General features: G+C 43.0%; 2 protein-coding genes across 3 annotated transcripts in view; one reads left to right on the forward strand and one right to left on the reverse strand.

The window, feature by feature from the left end:
• The window catches only part of LOC115100245 (dimethylaniline monooxygenase [N-oxide-forming] 2-like), a 158,122-nt gene that overhangs the window by 122,774 nt on the left and 12,672 nt on the right, over positions 1 to 22,676 (reverse strand). The gene's annotated exons all lie outside the window — the stretch shown is intronic.
• The window catches only part of LOC115100247 (dimethylaniline monooxygenase [N-oxide-forming] 2-like), a 69,469-nt gene that overhangs the window by 39,517 nt on the left and 7,276 nt on the right, over positions 1 to 22,676 (forward strand). The window contains exons 4-8 of one of the 2 annotated variants that reach the window (XM_029618617.1): positions 3,372 to 3,531; positions 11,838 to 11,980; positions 15,167 to 15,366; positions 20,146 to 20,501; positions 21,594 to 21,666. In XM_029618617.1, coding sequence (XP_029474477.1) covers positions 3,372 to 3,531; positions 11,838 to 11,980; positions 15,167 to 15,366; positions 20,146 to 20,501; positions 21,594 to 21,666 — 932 coding nt within the window. Of the gene's footprint in view, positions 1 to 3,371; positions 3,532 to 11,837; positions 11,981 to 15,166; positions 15,367 to 20,145; positions 20,502 to 21,593; positions 21,667 to 22,676 lie in introns of those variants that run through there. The other variant, XM_029618616.1, reaches the window with a different exon arrangement.

Below are 22,676 nucleotides of genomic sequence, written 5' to 3' on the forward strand. Positions count from 1 at the left end.
TGCATCCATTGTTTGGGGCTGGGGAGGGGGGGGTGTGGATAGAGAGTATATGTTTACATTTAGCCCCTTGATGGTCAAATGTTCAGTGTGTCACACCTGTAAGCATTATCTTCCAGGTATGTCCCAACAGAAAAAAGGTTGAGAGCCACTGATCTAGGCGTCATCATGGATAATGTGCTCAGGGTGCAGCAGTGGCTAAGAAAGCAAATAGAATGCTAGGAATCATTAGGAAAGGAATAGAGAATAAAACAAAGAATATCATAATGCTTCCATATCACTCCATGGTAGGGGTGTGCATTCGTTTGCAACGTATTGGCAATCCGCAACTTATATGCCATATTCGTTGTATTCGTGGGGGTCACAAAACGTATGGTGAACCCCCACGAATACAACGTATCACTAACGAATAAACCCCCACCCTCCTGACGCCTCCAAGACTTGCCAAAAGTCCCTGGTGGTCCAGCGGGGGTCCTGGAGCGATCTCCTGCAATCGGGCCGTCAGCAGCCGGTATTCAAAATGGCGCCGATAGCCTTTGCCCTTACTATGTCACAGGGGCTACTGGTGCCATTGGTTGGTCTCTGTGACATAGTAAGGGCAAAGGCTATCGGTGCCATTTTGAATACCGGCTGCCGACGGCCCGATTGCAGGAGATCACTCCAGGACCCCCGCTGGACCACCAGGGACTTTTGGCAAGTCTTGGGGGGGACTCCTAACCTGTATTGATCTTCATTGTTACTATGTCACAGGGGCTATCGGTGCCATTGGTCGACCCCTGTCACATGGTAGGAGCACAAGATAGTGCCGTCCATTGCTCCTACCATGAGACAGGGGCCGACCAATGGCACCGGTAGCCCCTGTGACATAGTAAGGGCAAAGGCTATCTGCGCCATTTTGAATACGGGCAACCGACAACCCGAGTGCAGGAGATCGCTCCAGGACCCCTGCTGGACCACCAGGGACTTTTGGCAAGTCTTGGGGAGGGTCAGGAGGGTGGGGGGGTTGTAGTAAATTAAATTTAAAGGGTTAGGGTGAGGGGATTTTTTTGAAATGAATACATATGTAACTAATGAACGGATCAGGGTTCCCCGAGAACGGATGCAACGGATTTGGGACCCGACGAATACGAATACCGAATGGGACAAATCCATCCCTGCTGCACATCTCTACTCCATGGTATATCTGCACATTGAGTACTGTGTGCAATTCCGGTCACCACATTCTCTTAAAAGGTATAGCAGGAATAGAAAAGGTACAGGGAAGGGCAATTCAAATGATAAAGAGGATGAAATGATTCCCCTATCAGAAAAGGCTAAATTGGTTAGGGCTCTTCATTTCGGAAAAGAGACAGCTGAGGGAAGATATGATAGAGGTCTATAAAATAATGAGAGAAGTGTAACAGGTAAATACTAGGGGTGTGCATCCATTTTCCACGTATTTGTATTCCGCAACTTATTTTTTGCAATCTGTTGAATACTTGGGGAGGCGAAACGCATCGCGACTCCCCACGTATTCAACAGATATCCATTGTATTCAGCCTCCTAAATAAACATTTAAACCCCCCACCCTCCTGACCCCCCCAAGACTTATCAAAACTCCCTGGTGGTCCAGCGGGGAGTCAGGAAGCCATCCCTGCACTCGTTTGCGGTTTCCTCACGGCGCCGATAGCCTGTGTCACAGGGGCTGCCGTTGCCATTGGTCAGCCCCTGTCACATGGTCACCGGCGCCATCTTGTGCTCCTACCACGTGACAGGTCATGTGGCAGGAGGTCGCTCCGGGACCCTCGTTGGACCCAACTGGAACTTTTGGCCAGCTTGGGGGGGCCTCCTGACCCCCACAAGACTTGCCAAAAGTCCAGCGGGGTCCGGGAGCAACCTCCTTTCACGGCGTCCGTCCGATCCCAATACTCAAAATGGCGCCGATCGCCGTCATAGTGAGGGCAAAGGCGATCGGCGCCATTTTGAGTATTGGGATCGGACGGACGCCGTGAAAGGAGGTCGCTCCCGGACCCCTGCTGGACTTTTGGCAATTCTTGTGGGGGTCAGGAGGCCCCCCCCAAGCTGGCCAAAAGTTCCGGTTGGGTCCAACGAGGGTCCCGGAGTGACCTCCTGCCACATGACCTGTCACATGGTAGGAGCACAAGATGGCGCCGGTGACCATGTGACAGGGGCTGACCAATGGCACCGGCAGCCCCTGTGACACAGGCTATCAGCGCCGTGAGGAAACCGCAAACGAGTGCAGGGATGGCTTCCTGACTCCCCGCTGGACCACCAGGGAGTTTTGGTAAGTCTTGGGGGGGGGGTCAGGAGGGTGGGGGGGTTGTAGTTAATTTAGTAGTAACGTATTTACAGATCGACAACTTATTGAATTCGCCATACGTTCGCATTGAACGGAATTGACCCCCCACGAATTCGGGTCGCGTACGCAACGAAAACGTTTTGCCTGCACATCTCTAGTAAATACAGATCAATTGTTTACTCTTTCAAGAAGTACAAAGACTAGGGGACATGCAATGAAGTAACTAGGTAATTAATATTTAAAACAAATAGGAGAAAATGTTATTTTACTAAACATAATTAAACTCTGGAATTCATTGCTGGAGGATGTGGTAAAAGCTGTTGATGTAGATGAGTTTAAAAAAGTTTGGCAAGTTCCTGGAAGAAAAGTCCATAAACCATTATTAAGGTAGACTTGGGGAAATGCACAGCTTATCCCTGGGATAAGCAGCTTGGAATTTATCGACCTTTTGGGATCCTGCCAAGTACTTGTGACCTGGATTGGCCACTGTTGGCAACAGGATACTAGGCTTGTTGGATCTTTGCTGTGGCCCAGTATGGCAATTCGTATGTTATATTAGGTATTACCAGAGTAGAGACTGATGTCAACACACACACACACACACACACACACGCACACACGCACACACATTCTTCCCACTAGCAAGGCAGGAGAAGCTGATATCACTACCATGTTTCAGCACAAAATACATGCTCCTAGCAACAACAAGGAATCTCTACAAGGTAAATTAGCATACAACTACATGGGTCTAAACCTTATTGTCCAGTCAAGTGGGCATGTTCACACACAGTAGCTGGAAAATTAACCATCTTCAGGTTGTATATACTATATGAACCCATAATGTAAAAATTAAAAAAATATTAATGCATTTTGAAAATTCTGGCTACATTTTGTTTAAAAGATTCAAAATGAATGCTCTACTTTATTATTGTCCAAAATTGAGTGATAAAAATTCAACTGTTTTGTTATGCAATGCCATTTGATAAGAAGTATGAGCTGGTCATGCCTTTGTACCCAGCAGTCCTATTCTAAGCTTCTGATTTGATTGTCTTGTCTATTTATTTTTCTGGAAGAGTCTGGTCACAAGTGTAAGAAATGTCCAGATTTCACCACTACTGGCCAATGGGATATTGTCACAGAGACAGAAGGAAAGCAGGAGACGGCCATCTTTGATGCTGTGTTGGTTTGCAATGGCCATTTTGTGGAACCATATTTGCCATTGGACTCTTTTCCTGGTCAGCCTTTTATTCAATGATATATTTTAAATTTTCCTGAATAAAGTATTGTGCTCGCTATATTAGTCAATGTGGATACATAGAAGTAAATGTTAACAAATAAGCCTGAGGTGATATCTTTTTAATTGGACTAACCTGCTATATTTGTGACTAGCTTTTGAGAGCTATGCAATTGCCCTTTCTTGATGCTAAGAACATAAGAAATTGCCATGCTGGGTCAGACCAAGGGTCCATCAAGCCCAGCATCCTGTTTCCAACAGAGGCCAAACCAGGCCACAAGAACCTGGCAAGTACCCAAACACTAAGAAGATCCCATGCTACTGATGCAATTAATAGCAGTGGCTATTCCCTAAGTAAAATTGATTAATAGCAGGTAATGGACTTCTCCTCCAAGAACTTATCCAAACCTTTTTTAAACCCAGCTACACTAACTGCACTAACCACATCCTCTGGCAACATTAAACTATACAGGTTTATCTGGGGATCCATTGGTGTCTTTCTGGTACACATTTAATCTGAGTCCTAATATTGGAATGCCTTTTCTGAATCACTTATATTTCCTGGTAACATCATTCTTTTATAACTTGAGGGAGGAGTATAGTTCCCAAAAGCTAGTAAAGAAATGTATTCTGCTAGTCCAATAAAAAGATATCACCTTATTTGTTTTATTTATTAACTTTTATATCCTAATATGATGTTATTAACCAGATCCAATGGGGCCTGCAAGCATTTACCATCCTGGCTGCATTTTATTTCAATTCTAACCGGTTTCTTCATTTTTGGTAGTTCCCTTTTATAAAGTGAAATATTTTTGTGGTGGACTTTTTCGGCTTTTTTCTCATGCGAGCAAGTTCAATTTTAACTCCATTAGTCACTATACCGGAGCGGCTCATCTCTACAGCTTGGTCATGGAGCTGGCCCCTTAAATCCATATTGCACTGTACACTTGTCTCCCATGAAACTACTCACAAGCAATCTTTACAAACAGAGCTTTATACACAGGCCCTGTAAACATGGAATACTTTAACAGCCAGCTCGCTGGAATGTTCTGGGGATGAAACTATGCCCATCCAGAACGTGCAACATGCAGCCAATTGGATTTTCAGCAAAGCTTAGACAAGGCTGGTGGAATTGTTATATGTGAATTTTAATAATACACCAGTAATTTTCCAGATGCAAGTTCTTTTTTTCTCTCTGGGTGGACCACTCGTATTAAAACATGCATTTGCTGTCATGAAAATTTATAACCAAGCTGAGCCTTGCACATGAAAGTTACCCATAAAATACAGATTTTTATTTGAACCAGATAATTGCTGACATGAACGCCTGAACAAAAGCTGAACTGGTGCAAGCCCAAGCACATTTAAACAGCCAGGATACAGGCAGCTTTCCAATCTATAATTTTATTCTAAAGTTCTCCACCCATTCATTCTAGAAGGGCTTAATTAAGTTATCCACAGTACTTTCATCTCAATAAACAGTCAGCGAAGCATACCAAGCTGCTTCTAGAAGATAGCCTGGCAGGACTGGGTATACCTGATATTTATATTGTACACTACTCTGGCAAGATTTGTTCTGAAGTTGTGGTTTAAAAGAACTGATAAATTAATTACTACAGTAGCGGAATAAGTGAGGTCTAATAAGGAGCAACTGACCCACCCAATCTGCCCAGCTGTCTTTCTCTTTGCTTCTCTACCACTTTGGATAGATGAGTAAATAAATTCTCATACTTAAACCATCCCCAGTTCCCCCTAGGTCAGTGATGATCTTTCTCATGCATATTCATTGTGGATATCCTGGAAATCTGGCCTGTTTGTGGTACTCGAGGACTGGCGTTCACCATCACTGCCCTAGGTCTTTTATCCAGCCTGTCAACCCTGCTTCTAATACTATGTTTTAATTTGTTCCAAGGCAAAGGAAAAAGGTAGAATATCAGACCAACACAGTCACAGGTAATAGGCAAAAGGACTGGTAAGAAATCACATTGTCCAGAGGTTCAGAGTTGGCTGAAAAAGATTTTAATGTTTTTAGTTCTGTAACACAATTTAAATATGCTTGGGACAAATATAAGGCAAAAAGACCGGTAGTAAATCACAGAGGTTCAAAATTGGATGAAAAATTTGTTAATGTTTTCAAAGAAAGTTGCATATCATGTTTCAGTAATTCAGATTCAAATGTGTTGAGTATGCGACTTTCACTGAAAACATTAAAAACTTTTTCATCCAATTCTGAACCTCTGGACAGTGTGATTTACTACCGGTTCTTTTGCCTTATATTTGTCCCAAGCATATTTAAATTGTGTTACAGTACAGGCCTCTACCACCTCTGCTGGTCAGTCTGTGCTTGTATTATCTTCCTTTTTGGTTCTGACAAATCCCACACTTAATCCAACATTCACCCCTTGATCATGTCTTGCCACCAAATTTTGTAATAAATCTAACAGCTACTAAAATTGAGACTATTGTCCAGTCAACTGGCCACTTCATGCTTGTTGGGTGTTAGGGTTGGAACTAAGGCTACTCTCTCTGCCAGTTACCGCAGCCTTCCCTAGAAACCTAATGCAGCTGCACCACTAATGTTAGGGTTGAAACCATGACCACTCTGCACAGATAACTAGTATTTATGAAAACCTGATGCAGCCATCCCCACACTGTCTCCATTATTGAGTTGTATTCTCCCCTATTTGGCCCTCTGAAATTTCATATGACTGAAGCCCTCCCTCATTTCCACTACCTCTTACCCACAAACTTCCCTTACCACTGTCTGTCCCATCTGTGTTTACAAGCTGGCATAGTTTTGATTGCCTTTACCTCCGGTGGTAGGCTATTCCAGGCATCTAATACTCTCCCTCAGTATAGAAGTATTTTCTTATTTTTCCCCTGAACCTTCATCCCAGCAACTTCAGATCATAACTCCTTGATCTTGAATTTCCTTTTCTATGGAAAAGTTTTATTTCCTGCACCTTACTGAAGCATATCCCCCCTCACACACACACACACCTTTTCCCTTCTTTCCTCCAGCAAGTGTCTTTCGCCTCTTTGTCGGGCTTGTGTTGCAGGCCTTCCATCATTCTCGAAACTCTTTGCTGAATCACTTCCCTCTTAATATCTCTCAAAGGTATGGCCTTCAGAACTGAACACATTACTCAAAATGGGGTCTCGCTCGTAATCTGTAGAATGTTTCTTGCCGATGATCCCTCTACTTACGTTGATCTTCAGCCAACTCACTGACCTGGAACCTTGTGTCGCCAAGCTGGAGCCTTTTTGAACTGCACCAAATTGCTTCCTTTTCTCCATTACAGTTGAAATGGAAGGGAAGAGGCCACCACTGTCCCCGACATGGTGCCATTTCGGTTGGGGTTTTTTTTTGGGGGGGGTGGGGGGGGTTTAGAAACATACTGTTTTGCCACTGTTTTATTACATTGACTGGCTGCATTGATGTCATCTGAAATGATTACTGCTAGATTATTTTCTTGTTGAATAGTTTCCAGTTCTCATTGTCCTAATCCAGCTAATATGTGGCTAATGGAATTTTGCATCCCAAATGCAGGATTTTATACTTTTTTAGCACAGAAGCGCATTCTCCAATCTCGTAACCTTCTTTCAGTTTTTTCAAGTCCCTTTTTATTTTTTTACCCCTTCCTATATTTACTCTTTTAAAGATTTTTGTAGCATCTACAAACAAGCATATATTTCCTCAGCTTCCTAGTATTATCATTAATAAAGACATTAAAAGTATCCTAGAGCAAGTACCTAGTCCTGGGATATTCAGCTGATCAGGTTACCTTCACCCAAGTGAACTCCACTACCCACCACTCTCTCTCTATCCAGTTCCTCACCCAATATACAACAGGCTGTCTTACTCCCATACTATCCAGCTTGCTTACCAGTCTTTTTTATGGGAACAGTGTCAAAAGCCTTATTAAAATCCAGATAGGCAACATCTACTTGCACCTTCCTCATCTACCACGTTTGGCTTTTCATTAAAGAATTTAATTATTTTATTTTAATTCTTTTAGATAGTGCTGGGGAGGAGCCAACTGTCTTGGTACATGTGAGTACCAATGACAAAGGAAAGTGCAGGAAGGAAGTTCTAGAAGCCAAATTTAGGATTTTAGGTAAAAAGTTGAAACCCAAAATCTCCAGGATAGCATTCCCAGAAGTGCTCCCTGTTCCATATGCAGGACCCCAGAGGCAGAAGGAGCTCCAGAATCTCAATGCATGGATGAGACGATGGTATAGGGAAGAGGGTTTTAGGTTTCTTAGGAGCTGGACATCATTTTGGGGAAAGGAGAGCCTTTTTTGAAAGGATGTGCTCTACCTGAAACAGAGTGGAACCAGGCTGCTGGAACAAACCTTTCAAAAGAAGTTAGGTAGGTTTTAAACTAGATGTAAACCGGTGTGATATCTCACTTGAGATCGAATGTCGGTATATAAAAACAAATAAATAAATAAAATAAAATAAATGATGGGGGAAAGCTGACAGTCAGTCAGAAGCACATGGTTCAGAATGATGTATCTTTGAAGGATACTAAGAGAACAGGTAAATTGTTGCGGGCTCAGAGCTGGAGTAGTGGACATCACTTCCAGGGTGGCACAGAAAGGCAGGGAAGATTAGAGTTAGTTTGGGCAGTCCGGTGAGGCTGGAGCATGTAATGATGTGCAGGTAGGGCTGAAGCTCAGGAACAGAGTGCAGTCTGGAGTGAATCTGAGAAATGGCATGCAGGCTGGGCTGGAGCTGCATGGAAGTAAGAGTGAACTCATGAACAGACTAGAATACCAGGACTCAGATGGACAGGATAAGAACAACAAAGACTATAAAAAAATAAAGCCCAAAGACAGCATAGGCAAGAGGGCCTCGAGGGGCAAGGTAATAGAGGCCAAGAAACAAAGAAGCGACCTAGGGAGGCCTCAGGACTAAACTGGAGGTCAGGGAACAGAAAAAGTCTTACATTTACCCAAGGGATTTACCCAAGGGAAGCCTTACCTTACAAATATCCTACATTTTTTTGAAAGGGTGAATAAACATGTGGACAAAGGTGAACCAGTAGATGTGGTGTATTTGGATTTTCAGAAGGCGTTTGACAAAGTCCTTCTAAGAAAACTAAAAAGTCATGGGATAGGAGGCGATGTCCTTTCGTGGATTACAAACTGGTTAAAAGGCAGAAAACACAGAGTAGGATTAAATGGTCAATTTTCTCGGTGGAAAAGGGTAACCAGGGGAGTGCCTCAGGGATCTGTACTTGGACCAGTGCTTTTTAATATATTTATAAATGTTCTGGAAAGAGGTACGATGAATGAGGTGATCAAATTTGTGGATGACACCAAATTATGCAGAGTAATTAAATCTCAAGCAGATTGTGATGAATTGCAGGAGAACCTTGCAAGACTGGAAGATTGGGCTTCCAAATGGCAGATGAAATTTAATGTAGACAAGTGCAACGTGATGCATATAGGGAAAAATAACCCTTGCTGTAGTTACACAATCAGGCCGATACAGTACAGTTCACTCCGACAGAGCACACTGTTAACCTGCTCTTGGACACGCGTTTTCCCTTACCCTTTATTCAGTAAGGGGCCAAAAACATGCATCCAACCCGGGGCACCTAATAGCTCCCTCAACATGCAAATGCATGTTGATGGCCCTATTAGGTATGCCGCACGATACAGAAAGTAAAATGTGCAGCCAAGCCGCACATTTTACTTTAAGAAATTAGCGCCTACCCAAAGGTAGGTGCTAGTTTCTGCCGGCACCGGGAAAGTGCACAGAAAAGCAGTAAAAAAAAGTTAAAGAAAAAGAAAAAAAATTTTTAAATGGGCCGGCGGCTGTCGGGCCAAAAACCGGACGCTCAATTTTGCCGGCGTCCAGTTTCCGAGCCCATGGCTGTCAGCGGGCTCGAGAACTGATGCCGGCAAAATTGAGCGTCGGCTGTCAAACCCGCTGACAGGCACCGCTCCGGGTCAAAAGGAGGCACTAGGGACGCGCTAGTGTCCCTAGTGCCTCCTTTTGCCCATTTCTACCGCACCACCTAATTTAAATACTGTATCGCGTGCACAGGCGAGTGGCCTGTGCGCGCGCCGGGAGAGCGGGCGTTCATCGCTCTCCCGCGGACTTTACTGAATCGGCCTGAATGTTAGGTTCTATTTTAGGTGCTACCACAATCAAAGAAGCAAACAGAATGTTAGGAATTATTAGGAAGAGAAAGGCAAATAAAACACAGGATGTCATAATGCCTCTCTATCGCTCCATGGTGAGATCATACCTTAAATACTGTGTGCAGTTCTGGTCACCGCATTTCAAAAAGGTTACAGCTGCACTGAAGAAAGTGCAGAGAAGAGCGACCAAAATGATAAGGGGCATGGAACGGCTGCCCTATGAGGAAAGGCTAAAGAAGTTAGGGTTGTTCAGTTTGGAGAAGAGACAACTGAGGGGGGATATGATAGAAGTCTACAAAATAAAGAAAGGACTTGATCAAGTTAATGTAAATTGGTTATTTACTCTCTCAGATAATAGAAGAACCAGGGGGCACTCCATGAAGTTAGCAAGTAGCTCATTTAAATCAAATAAAATTCTTTTTCACTCAGCGCAAAGTTAAGCTCTGGAATTCATTGCTAGAGGATGTGGTTTTAGCAGTTAGTGTAACTGGGTTTAAAAAAAGGTATGGATAAGTTTCTAGAGGAAAAATCCATAAACTGCTAATACGGTAATTAATAAGCAATAGTAACTTGTGATCTATCTAATGTTTGGGTACTTGCCAGGTACTTGTGGCTTGGATTGGCCACTGATAGAACTAGGATTCTGGGCTTGATGGACGTTTGGTTTGACCCAGTATAGTATATCTTATGTTCTTATGTCTTAAGTTCTGGAAGAGATCTAGGGAAGCCTGAGGGCTAGACCAGACAGAGCAGAAGACCGGGAGGCTGGGTAACGGCAGAGGCGGCAGGCTAGACAGGAGGCAAAGGTGGACGAAGGCCACTGGCACTGGACAGACTCAGGTGCTGACGAAGACTCTGGAGCTGAAGAAGATGAAGACTCTGGGGCTGAAGAAGATGAAGACTCAGGTGCTGAAGAAGACGAAGTCTCAGGCGTTGATGAAGACAAGGACTCAGGCGTTGATGAAGATGAAGACTCAGGCATGGGAGGCAAGGCAAGCTAAAATCAGGCAAGTAAAAGTCTGGAACTTCCAAGAGAACGCAGGGCCTCCCGCTGCTCGCGGACACTCAGCGAAGAGCAGCACAGGAGCGCAGGATGGACGACAGCCCCCCAGGAGGTCCAGGAACAGGAAGGGGGCAGACAGGCGAGCAAGGTCCCTCAGGTGCCCTACACAGCCCAGCCAGGCTGGTCGCGGCCACACTGTCCCCTACATGTCCTACACAGCCTGCCGGCTGGTTGCAGACCATTCTTCGAGTTTCACTAGAGCCCTCCTCATGTTTTCCAAACCTTCTATCCTGTTGCAAAGTTTGATATCATTGGCAAAAAGACAAACCTTTTCCCAACAATCTTTCTGCTATGTCACTCATGAAAATGATAAAAAGAACTAGTCCAAGGTCCAATTCCTGAGGCACATCGCTAGTAACGCCTTCTTCCTCAGAGAAAACTCCATTTACCACGAACCTTTGTTGCCTCCCACACTGCCAGTTTCTAACCAGTCAGTCACTTTAGGACCCACACTAAGAACACTCAGTTTATTAGGGGAAGAGCAACTCCAAACCTGAACCTTAGTCGCTTCCCAAATGATGTTGTAGGGAAACTACATCACGGCCTCCTTCAGGGATTTCCACTGGCTTCTCCCTGCCTAGGAATGGTACGTTCCCCACCTTCTGGTTCAATTAATCTCTTACCCTACAGAGATACTGGTCTGAAATCCAATTTGCATCTCAAGACCATTACAGGCTGCCTCCAGAGATTTCCTCTGACTTCTCCCTGGATGTACAAATGTACAGTATGTATTACAAGACCGAGGGGCGTAAGAAACAGTAAAGCAAGCAACCTCTGGATGTTACAGTAAAAAAAAAAAAAAGCCATTGTGGAGCTAGGTCTTTACTCGTGGGCTGTTAGCAGTGCAAATCATTAAAACATTTTTATGTTACAATTTAATATTTCTGTGGAAATTTACTAGCAGTTCCAAGTCAAGCAATAGAACTGATCACCACAGAACCCTGAAACATTTTAGGGTCTCTTCTCTAGTAGATTCAAATTAAGGGGGTGGTAGAAGAAAAACCTGTTCTACCACTGGGCATTGAATGGCTCTAGTCCATCACTGAAGTCAATTAGTTGCATAAGACAATCTTTTATTTTCTTCTTAGGACTAGAAAAGTTCAAAGGTCGTTGGTTCCACAGCCGAGAGTACAAGACTCCAGATGGATTCCAGGGTAAGAAAGTGATTATACTTGGAATGGGGAACTCGGCAGCAGATCTTGCTACAGAGCTCAGCCACACAGCTTCTCAGGTACATATTGTCCAACCTTCATAAATGTACAATGAGGTCTGTTATGGGCCATGACAAACCACAAAAACTACCAAGGGGAACCACATGCTAAGGGTGTAAATACTGGGGCTGCAACTTGGGAAGTTTAAGTGTCAGGGCTGGGGAGATAGCAGCCAAGGTATTGTGAGTACCAGGGATAGGGGACCTTAGGCTCCAGCTGCCTCCCCCAGGTAAGCTCCTCACCTCTGATCCGAAGTGACTTGGCATAGCTCCAGCAGCATGTTATTCCAAGGACCCAGGGTAGAACTTCCTGTAGACTTGGTCTGTCTTTATAGGCCCCTAGTCAGGACTTCCTGTGTTGTGGGCTGATGACATCACAACCTCCAGGAGTATTCAAGGAAGTCTGCAACCAGCCAGTGTCTCGGCAACAAGTCTCCTGAGTAGCCTGCTTCTCGGTGTGTGGTGCTTGTTATTGTTTCTGCCCTATGCTTCTTGCTTCCTGCTTCCTGCCTCTGCTCTGTATTCCAACTCCTTGGTTGTCTGGTGCTTGCTCTTGCCTCTGTCTCTTGTCTTCTAGTATGGTTCCTTTCTTGGCCCTCCCTGCTTCTTCAGATTGACTTCTGGTTGACCTCAGCTTGGCCCCAAACTCTGCTGACCACTTCTTGGACCTGAGCCTGGCTTTGGATGACAAACCCTGGCTTGCCTCTTGTATTCTGCCTTCTGCTGCCGGCCCTAACCTTGCTTCGTACCCTGGACTTGCTTGCCGCCTAACTCAACCTTTGCTTGGACCTAAACATTCCCTCTTGGCTTGCCCTTGGGACCTGCCTATGTCCTGCCGGCCATCCGCACCAAGGTTTCGACCTGCAGGAACGATGGCTGGAATAGGTGAAGCTCCAGATTGTCCCACCCAGGCACTTCCACCCATGATCGGTAGCATCAGCAAATTCCCTAACTGATGTATTACTCAAGTACAGCCAATGTATCCAAATGTAGTGCAGGCCAACGGGGAACCTCAGATGCTGTGTTCTCATGAAAACAGCATATATTGCTAAAACTATACTTACACCATTACAAAGTCTCGCAACAGTTACTGCAGTCTCAAAGTTTTTTTTCAGCGTTATTTAAAGTGACTCATACTCAGACTGAGATGATTATATTCTGTACATTACAGTTTATACAATTATAAGCCCCTGATGAAGCCTTAATTTTTGGGCGAAACTCAGCCAGAGTCAGGCCATGTGGGATTTCTATGTTTCATACTGTGCAACCCTTGCCTCCTCAATAAAAATATCCCTGCAACTAAGAAGACTGATCTGTTTGATCTGATTCCTGGCTCTAGCAGACTGTCTGCCATATTGCTTTCTGGGACCAGAGAGCATCTTTTGGCCAGGCCCCGCCCCTTTTTGAAAAGTTTTGAGAATTGCGCACCGTGGTATTTATACTCGTATCTGGGTGCTTTTTAAAATCTGGTCGGTTGCATGTAAGCCCAACTTCTTTGCACAATCCCTAATTTGAAGCGCGCACTAGGCTTTTAAAATTCACTTTAAAGTTTAAAGTTGTATTTAATAACCTGGGCGCAAACAATAGTCTGCCAGTTCACCCAGTCCATCTGTGAAGACCCTCCTGGCTCTTCAGCCTGAAGTCCCCCCCCCCCATTTCACCCAGACCCCCCACCAATAATTTTTTTCACTTTTAAGATGTTTACCTTCACTTACTCCAGTTCTTGACCAGGAGCAAATATATGCAAGTAAGGTGCCATGTTTACATATGCTAATTGCTTATAAAATAGCAACTTACTCATGTAAATGTTGGCCCCTCCCCAGAACACTCCTGGCCCATCCTTTTTTATTTACATGTGTAAATGTATTCATGGACCCTGATTTACATGTATACGTTGAGGTTTCTAAAATAGCATATATTCATGTCTAAGCTATTTGCATGCGTAAGTGATATTTTTTACATGCACAACGTTTGAAAATTCACCTTATATAGTATTAGGCCTATTGTAATATGTTGAGCATGGACTTGGCCTTCAGAAAGCCACAAGTAAACAGAATTACAATTACAATATAGTAAACCTCCCATATCAGAACTACACTAACTGCCAGTACTCAAACAGTAACAATTCTAACTAAGAAAAGGAAACGATGCAAATATTACACCAGGCCCTAAAACACCAATACACCTCATATTAGGAAAACAAAACAAGTCAAGCTGCTATAGATTCCTGCACAGAAACTAAATGCTTGAAGAATACCTCACCTCTGTCACGTACGCAGAACAGACAGAAGTGATTATAAAATATAAATATAAACGTTCGATCATAAACTGAACTGAAAACTGCATGTGCCACAATGGAAAAACAGAAACATCACTATTCCTTATAAAACATCAAACAATGAAATCAAGAAATATAAAACATTAATTATAATAGTAAAACAATACTATAAAAATGAACAGAATAACATCAAATAAAAAAGTTCATTAACAAATGTTTACAATTTTCGTAACACTAACAGAATATTTCAAACTAGCACGCACATTATATAAACCCAATAATTAAAAACTAATCAGGATAACAAAAAATTCTGCTTTTCATATCTGAGAAATTTCCATTTCCAGTGCATTGAGATTCTTATGGATTACCAGAGGCGGGGGGGAGTGTGCACAAACGTTTTGCTCTCTTTTTTATACACCCATGCATGCTCTCTCATTTTCACTCACATGATCACTCAGACATGCTATCTTTCATACATTTTTGCAGATGCTCACTCACACTCCTTCTGGAAGCACAAGGACAGCAGTAGCCTCCTCCTTCAAGCTCACATCTCTCAGGACAATCTATTCAGGCCCCAGAGGCCCATGCTGTGGCCCTATCTGCTCCTTCTGTTTTCTTCTGCTGCAAACGTTGACCCTGCTCTGCCTCCTGCCCCTCTCAGCCCATGCAGCCGACGCTTCTCTGGAGCCTCCTCCTTTCGGCTGTGAGGGCCCATGTGGCAGCCTGTTTCTTTCGGCCAAAGTATCTCCTCCTTCTCACCTGTGAGGGGGGAAAAAAGGAGATGCTGTGGCATATTCTAGGTGGCCGCCTAGTCTGACTAGTGCTTCCACTGGCCCTGATTATGCGCTAAAACAAAAGGGGTGAGATCTACGAAACAAATATAGGACTAGTACTCAAACGTAGCAACTGAATTCTGTGTCATTTTCTAGGTGTTTCTCAGCACTAGGAGAGGTGTCTGGGTACTGAATCGGATTTTTGGCTATGGCTACCCATGGGACATTGTGTTCTCAACCCGATTAAAGAATTGGTTCCGAAATTGCCTTCCTTCAGCCATTGCGCAGTGGATGAAAGCCAGGAGTTTTAATCAGTGGTTTAACCATGCAAACTATGGCTTGGAGACTGAAGAAGGGTAATTGTATATGTCTTCCTTTTTAATGAGTATTTCTTTGGCAAGAAAGTACCGTTAGTACAGACTAAAGACAGCAAGGAAGAGGCTTTCACATAGAAAGAGATAATAAAAAGAACGATGATGTGAAAACAGGAAACAGGAAAGTGAAAGATTCCGCCATAGCATGAAGGCACAAGACAGACAACACCAACCCTGTCATACAACAAACATAGCAAAGGTGGTAGGGGCCTCCCTTTATGCATCTATACCAGATTCTCCAACTTTGCAATTACTTCACGAAATTCAAGCTACGCACAGTAATAACCAGCCACATACACCGTTGGAGCTCCCTGTTCCACGGCATCTTACATCAGACACCTCTAACTCTTGCAAAGTACAGCTGTAAGATTTCTGTATGGAGGCAAAGCAACTGACCACATATAAAACCAATCTTCAGGCAATTGCATTGGCTCCCTGACAAACACCAGGTACAATTCAAAACTCTGCTTTATCTTCAGATGTGCAAAGAGCATGGCCCCTGATTATTTTGCCCAACTTCTGTAATCGTGCACCCCCTCAAGAGAATTTCACTCCACCCAAACAGCCTCCTCTCCTCTCCCCCTTTGGCGTCTGCAGGATTAACTTGCACCAGACTCCAGACATTAGGCTGCTTTGCTAAAAACGTATGGACTAAGACACCAGTATCTCTTCATTGTGAGACATCTTACCTTACCTTTAGGAAAAGAGAAACGGCTTGGCTATTCAGCCAGTTCTTTCCTTAAACACCCTTCAAAAACTGTAACAACAGTGACTAGACAGCAATAGTGTCCTCTTTTGTCACTTGGATTACTGGAACTTGATCATGAAATCGTATCTTCATTAACTCTGCTTCCCTGCACTAGTGAGCCTGCCTTTCACCAATGCATCCCCCTGAGGGTATCTTCCATTACTCTGCTCCCTAAGGCACCTAGTAGTCCCTTACTATTACCATACCTTCTGTCACTCCTTTGGTTACTATTACAGTCCCATCAAACCTCTATTATCTCTTACTTACCCCTTCTAAATAATTTATTTCCTATGCTTTGTGTAAACCTAAAGGCCAATATATGGTAGTTCTGATATAAATAGGATTATAATCCGCCTTGTGACCAGCTTGGTAAAGGTGGAATGTCAAATGTGTACAAATAAATAAAGACGTGAGGTTGTTTAGTGCCCATAATTTGGGAAGGAAATGTACTTGTCATTCTATTGGTGTTGTGAGAGAAAAGAAAGCTGTTTACTCTGGCAGAGACCACAACGTGTTCTGCTGCCTTCTAAGGAAGCTGAATTTTTGGACGCATTTCATAGACAGTCTCCAAGGAGCTCTAATTTCAGCCTTATTTATAAAATATTGCAGTGCTTGTTACAGACAAAATCAAGATAGAGGGGATGACGATAAAAATACTCTCCTTGGGGACAATGATAGGAGGAGATAGGATAGCAAAAAGAAAAATCGGGAATGAAGGAACAGGCAAAGAAGGCAAGAAAGGAAAAGAGGCCATGTGGCTACCATAGAATGAGGCTGTCCACCAAGGGTTCACAGGTTCACGTGAGCCTAATTAATATTTGACTTGTGCAGGACGGGAAAGGAGGGGGGTTAAACGTTTTTCCACATTTATGTTAAGATATAAATATTAGAACAGAATAGGGTTATAGATAACCCTATGAAAGCTAAATCCCACCAGCATTTATTTATTTAAATAAATCTCACCATCATCATATTTCTGCTAAAACTTTAATTCATGGAATTCAATATCTCTTAATACCAGTTGAGAAGTACTGTACTGGATAATAAACATACCACGACAACTTAAAGAAAATCCACTGATCTTCTAGAATCTGAAACGTTTTTCCACTCCTCATTCAGAATAGAACTTGACTTAGCACTTAGAAGTTGACAGTATGTTTTGTCCAACTCAATTTAGCATTTACCTGGACAAATGCCAGTATTTAAAAATCTTGCCAGTCTGATCGTCCCTGAAAACTACGCTCTGTAACACGTAACAGTGATCTCAAACATTAAAAAAGTAAAGGTGAGCTTCCCTCCCCTTCAGTTTCATATGATAACCCCTTGTCCTTGAACTTTTCATTCTCTGGAAAATGCCACCTTCTGGGACTTTACTAAAACCTGCTAGATATTTGAATACTTTTCATCATAACTGTCCATTCGGTTCCTTCTGCTACAGAGAGGGCATTTTTTCCATTCCATGCATCACTTTGGTTTGCTTCATTGAGTGCTTCTACTTTGACAATGGCCATTGAGACAAGGTCATATCAGGTTGAAGACTTCCTGCAGATCATGAGTCAATTTCAGTTTCTGGTATAAACAGTGGTTTCTTCAGAGGCATTTAAGGAGAACCAAAACCAGCCACCTGGCTCACATTTTTGGAGGGTAAAACTATACAGCATAGAGATAATGCAAACACAGCACAGGATCCAGTCTGGGTCAGTTCATTCGGTTGTATCAATCTTCTACGTACTTGACACAATTAGACAAACTTCTCAATACTTTCCACAGAACTTCATAGGCATTTTAGAGAAGTGGTCGAAGGAAGATAATCAGTGGAACACTGATACCAGGATATAGATTATATTGACATGACAGAGCAGATTAAATTGGTGGAGGGGTGGCATTATATGTAAAGGATGGCATAGAGTCCAAGCATAATAAAAAAAAAAAAAAAAAGCTGCAGGAAACAAAATGCACTGTGGATAGAAATTCCATATGTGATGGGTATAAGAGTACAGCAAAGAGTGTATACTACCATTCACCTGGCCAAGATGAAAAACAGACTAGGAAATGCTAGCTGAAATTAGAAAGACAAATTTGATAACACAATAATGGGAGATTTCAATTTCCCCAATATTGATTTGGTCAATGTCTCATCTAGACATGCTAGAGAGGTTACATAGAAACATGATGGCAGAAAAACACTGTATAGCCTATCCATTCTGCACATCCATCCAATTCATTTAGCATTATAATTCTCATCACTTCCTTAGAAATCCCCTGTATTTTCTTGACTTACGATACTGTTTTTGTCTCCACCTCTCTTACACTAGGAGGCTTTTCAAACATCCACCACCCTCTCTGTAAAGAAATATTTCCTAAGATTATTCCTGAGTCTTAATCTCATACCATCTGCAGAGATCCAGGCCCACTGGGCAACAAGAGTTAAGGCTAAGTGAACATAAGAACATGCCATACTGGGTCAGACCAAGGGTCCATCAAGCCCAGCTTCCTGTTTCCAACAGTGGCCAATCCAGGCCATAAAAACCTGGCAAGTACCCAAAAACTAAGTCTATTCCATGTTACTGTTGCTAGTAATAGCAGTGGCTATTTTCTAAGTCAACTTAATTAATAGCAGGTAATGGACTTCTCCTCCAAGAACTTATCCAATCCTTTTTTAAACACAGCTACACTAACTGCACTAACCACATCTTCTGGCAACAAATTCCAGAGTCTAATTGAGCGTTAAGTGAAAAAGAACTTTCTACGATTAGTTTTAAATGTACCCCATGCTAACTTCATGGAGTGCCCCCTAGTCTTTCTATTATCCGAAAGATTAAATAACCGATTCACATCTACCCGTTCTAGACCTCTCATGATTTTAAAGACCTCTATCATATCCCCCCTCAGCCGTCTCTTCTCCAAGCTGAAAAGTCCTAACCTCTTTAGTCTTTCCTCATAGGGGAGCTGTTCCATTCCCCTTATCATTTTGGTTGCCCTTCTCTGTACCTTCTCCATCGCAATTATATCTTTTTTGAGATGCGGCGACCAGAATTGTACAGAGTATTCAAGGTGCGGTCTAACCATGGAGCGTTAAAGAGGCATTATTACATTTTCCATTTTATTCACCATTCCCTTCCTAATAATTCCCAACATTCTGTTTGCAGAATAGAGGGACCCAATAACCCAGTGGAAAAGTGTATTAACATTTTACTAAATGTCAAATATGTCCTCAGTATATACATGATTAGAAGCCATAAATGATTGCTTCATGGAGCAGCTGGTACTAAAACTGATGAGAGGGACAGCTCCTTTAGATCTAGTCCTCAGCGAAAAGTAAAGCCAGCTGCAAAGGGTTACTGTGCTAAGCAATAACAATCATAATGCAATCAAAATTAACATAATCAGTCACTGGAAAGAATATTAAGTAAAACTACTGCATTAGCATATAACTTTAAATAGGGAGACTATGATAGAAAAGAAAATTAAAAGCAGCAATTGCAAAGGTTAAAGGTTTGCATAAGCCTTGGACATTGTTTAAAAATACCATCTTGGAAGCTCATATAAAATGTATTTCATGCATTAAAAAAAAGTCAAAGGAAGATCAAATGACTTCCAGGATGGTTTAAATGTAAGGGAACAGAGGCAGTGAAAGCCAAAACTACATCATTCAAAAAAATTGAAGTTAGACCCAAATGGCAAGTTAAATAACAATAGTAAGACAGGCCAAAAGAGAATTTGAGAAGCAGTTTGCTAGAGCAGCATACATTTTTTCAAGTACATTCAAAGTTAAAACAGAAAAATCGGTGAGAGAATCAGTTGGGCCACTAGATGACCCATGTAAATGGTTTTCGATATTGCCTTCGTGATGATTTGATGATATTTCAATGCTCCTTTTTATTGCTGTTCACAGGTCCTCTATATCTCTTGCATCCCCCTCCTCCTGATACGGCTTCAACAACATAATTATTAATTTTCACACAGTCAACAGCCCAGCACTGGAAATTTCTCTGTCTTTTCTTTCAATGCAGGGCCCAATGGAAAGAGCCAATTGCAAATGAAGCACTTCCCAGCCGAATAATTTGTGGGGCTGTTTCAGTGAAAACAAGTGTGAGGGAATTCACTAAAACCTCTGCCATATTTGATGATGGAACCATAGAGGAAGACATTGATGTTGTGATCCTTGCTACGGGCTATAGTATATCGTTTCCATTTCTTGAGGACTCCGTCATTAAAGTTGTTAACAACAAAGTTTCTCTCTATAAAAGTATCTTCCCAACTGCCCTGGAAAAACCAACTCTGGCTGTTATTGGTCTGGTTCTGCCCATAGCTGGCCTCATGCCAACTGCAGAGATCCAGGCCCGCTGGGCAACAAGAGTTATTAAGGGTAAGTGAACATCAGAATGGAGCGACCCAAGAACCCAGTGGGGAAGTGCATTACTATTTTGGTAAATCTTGAAAACATCCTCAGTATATACAACCATGTGGCATTGATTGCGCATGGGGAAGGCCATTTTTAACAGCATCTAGCCATCTTAATAATGGTGGCTAGATCTCCCATTTGAAAATTGCCTCCCCTCCCCCCAATGTGCAAACGTTTAGCCACACTAGAAAGAGACAGGGTTAGAATTGGGGTTAGGGAAGGGAAATAATGCACAGGGAGTCCATTTTGAACTCCCCATGGCAACTTTCCCACATAGTCTTTGCATGTGCAGAAAGTCTGCAGTTACTTTTTGAATCCTTTGGTCCTTACTAGTTCACATTTTCAAAGGGAAACTCTCATGGACAGAATTTGTGGTGTGGGGGTCAATGCCCACCCCCCCACCCACACAGAAGGTGCAACCTGCATGGGCCAGAAGGGGCAGGAAGCCATGCTCCCACTGTCTGAACAATGGAGGCCGCACTTCCACTAGCCTGATAGGGTCAGAAGAAGCAGGAGCTGGAACTGACCTATGTGGGCAAGCAGACGATTATTACCAGGTGGGAAGTAGGGTTAGAGGCTGATGATGTCTGACCTTAGGCAGGAGAAAAGGAGGTTCTGGGAAGGGAAATAATAGCAAGGTCAAGAAGGAGAAGACTAGAATGGGAGAGAGGGAGAGCATTAGGTCTGGGGGAGGGAGAGAGCACTGGGATTAGAGGGAAAGGTGGAGAGTGCTGAGGTCAGCCTTAGGGAGGGGATGTGTGACTGGGGGAGAGAGGAACAAGTTCATACACACCCCTGCCCACCAATCTGACCTCCCTCCCCCTTGCCCCTCCAAATTAAAGAGTCAAACTATGCCTATGTTGCACATCACAATATGGTCACATTAGAGATGAAGATTTAAAGACCTTGGCTATCAAAATCCTACATAACATTCTATATAAATGTGTATATATCTGTAGTTATATTTATCTCCTGAATAATCACATCATAAAAACAAGCTGAGAAAAATGCCTTTCAGCAAAGATTATGAATTAGTACCTTGTGGTGTTTTATTAGGACTGAAGAAGTTACCTTCGTTAAATGAAATGATGGAAGATATTAAAAAGAAGAACAAAATATTAATAAAAAGGTAAATAATTTCAAACAATACGTTTTTAAATGGGAGAAGGAGGAAGCTTAAGTGGTTGTGAAGGTTCTACATTGGCACAGCCTATTTTCCAACAGGTGATCTCAGCATCTGAATCTGAAACCTTCTCAGACTATCAATGAACTGAAAGACAAGCTCCCCGGTAAGTTAGTAGCTGTCACATACCTCCTGCTCAAGAAGAAAGCAGCTTTCCCCATTCTTTATTGTAAGGCCCTCAAACCATTGGTAGCTAAGTTCAGTTCCCTAATTATTTAAATGTATTTTATTTGTACATTAGTGAATGTGTAAAAACAGAAAAACTGATTACTGTATCTGCCTCTCTCCCCATCTCTCCTTCTCCTCCATAAACCACCGCCTTCCTTTCCCTGCCCCCGCCGGACCTTTTCTTGTCGAGATGTGTGAGGCTGGGCCAGAGTCCGCATGTGCTCTGCTCCCAGGCCCTACCAGAAAGGAGCGAGGGCACCACTGGGCTTGGCCGCAGAGCGTGTGCTGCCCTAGCCCGTGCACCTTGACGACACGGTGCTGCTGCTGCAATCAGAACTTGGGCCGGCCCCTGCTTTAGCAAGAAAATGTCCCTCGAGCAGAGGTGGTGGGGGAGGGAGGTCTCTGATGGTCTGGAGGCAGAAAACTGGCACTTGCCTTGGCTGGATTACAAGGTCAGTGGTCTCTCTTTAGAGCTGTCCGGCTTCAACAATGAGTGTTATGAACTGAAGAAAAGGAACAAATTGCTCAACAAATATTTGGACTGCCTTACGAGGATTGCAATGGCGGATTACAAATAATGCATGAGCAAGAGCAGCAGGCACACTTTTCTTTTTCATCTAGTTTTTAAAGTTAGTTTTTTTGCATTATTCTGTTCTTAAAATTTACTTGCATGGGTGCTTTTTTAATTCCATATATTTTCTTTGTTATTTTTGTAACCCCATGTCCATCTGGACTCACCTTCTCAGCTTCGGGGGACCTGGGGTAATTCACCCAAATTGAGGAAAGCA

This window comes from Rhinatrema bivittatum, chromosome 10 (assembly GCF_901001135.1).
Source record: "Rhinatrema bivittatum chromosome 10, aRhiBiv1.1, whole genome shotgun sequence".
NCBI classification, from domain to species: domain Eukaryota; kingdom Metazoa; phylum Chordata; class Amphibia; order Gymnophiona; family Rhinatrematidae; genus Rhinatrema; species Rhinatrema bivittatum.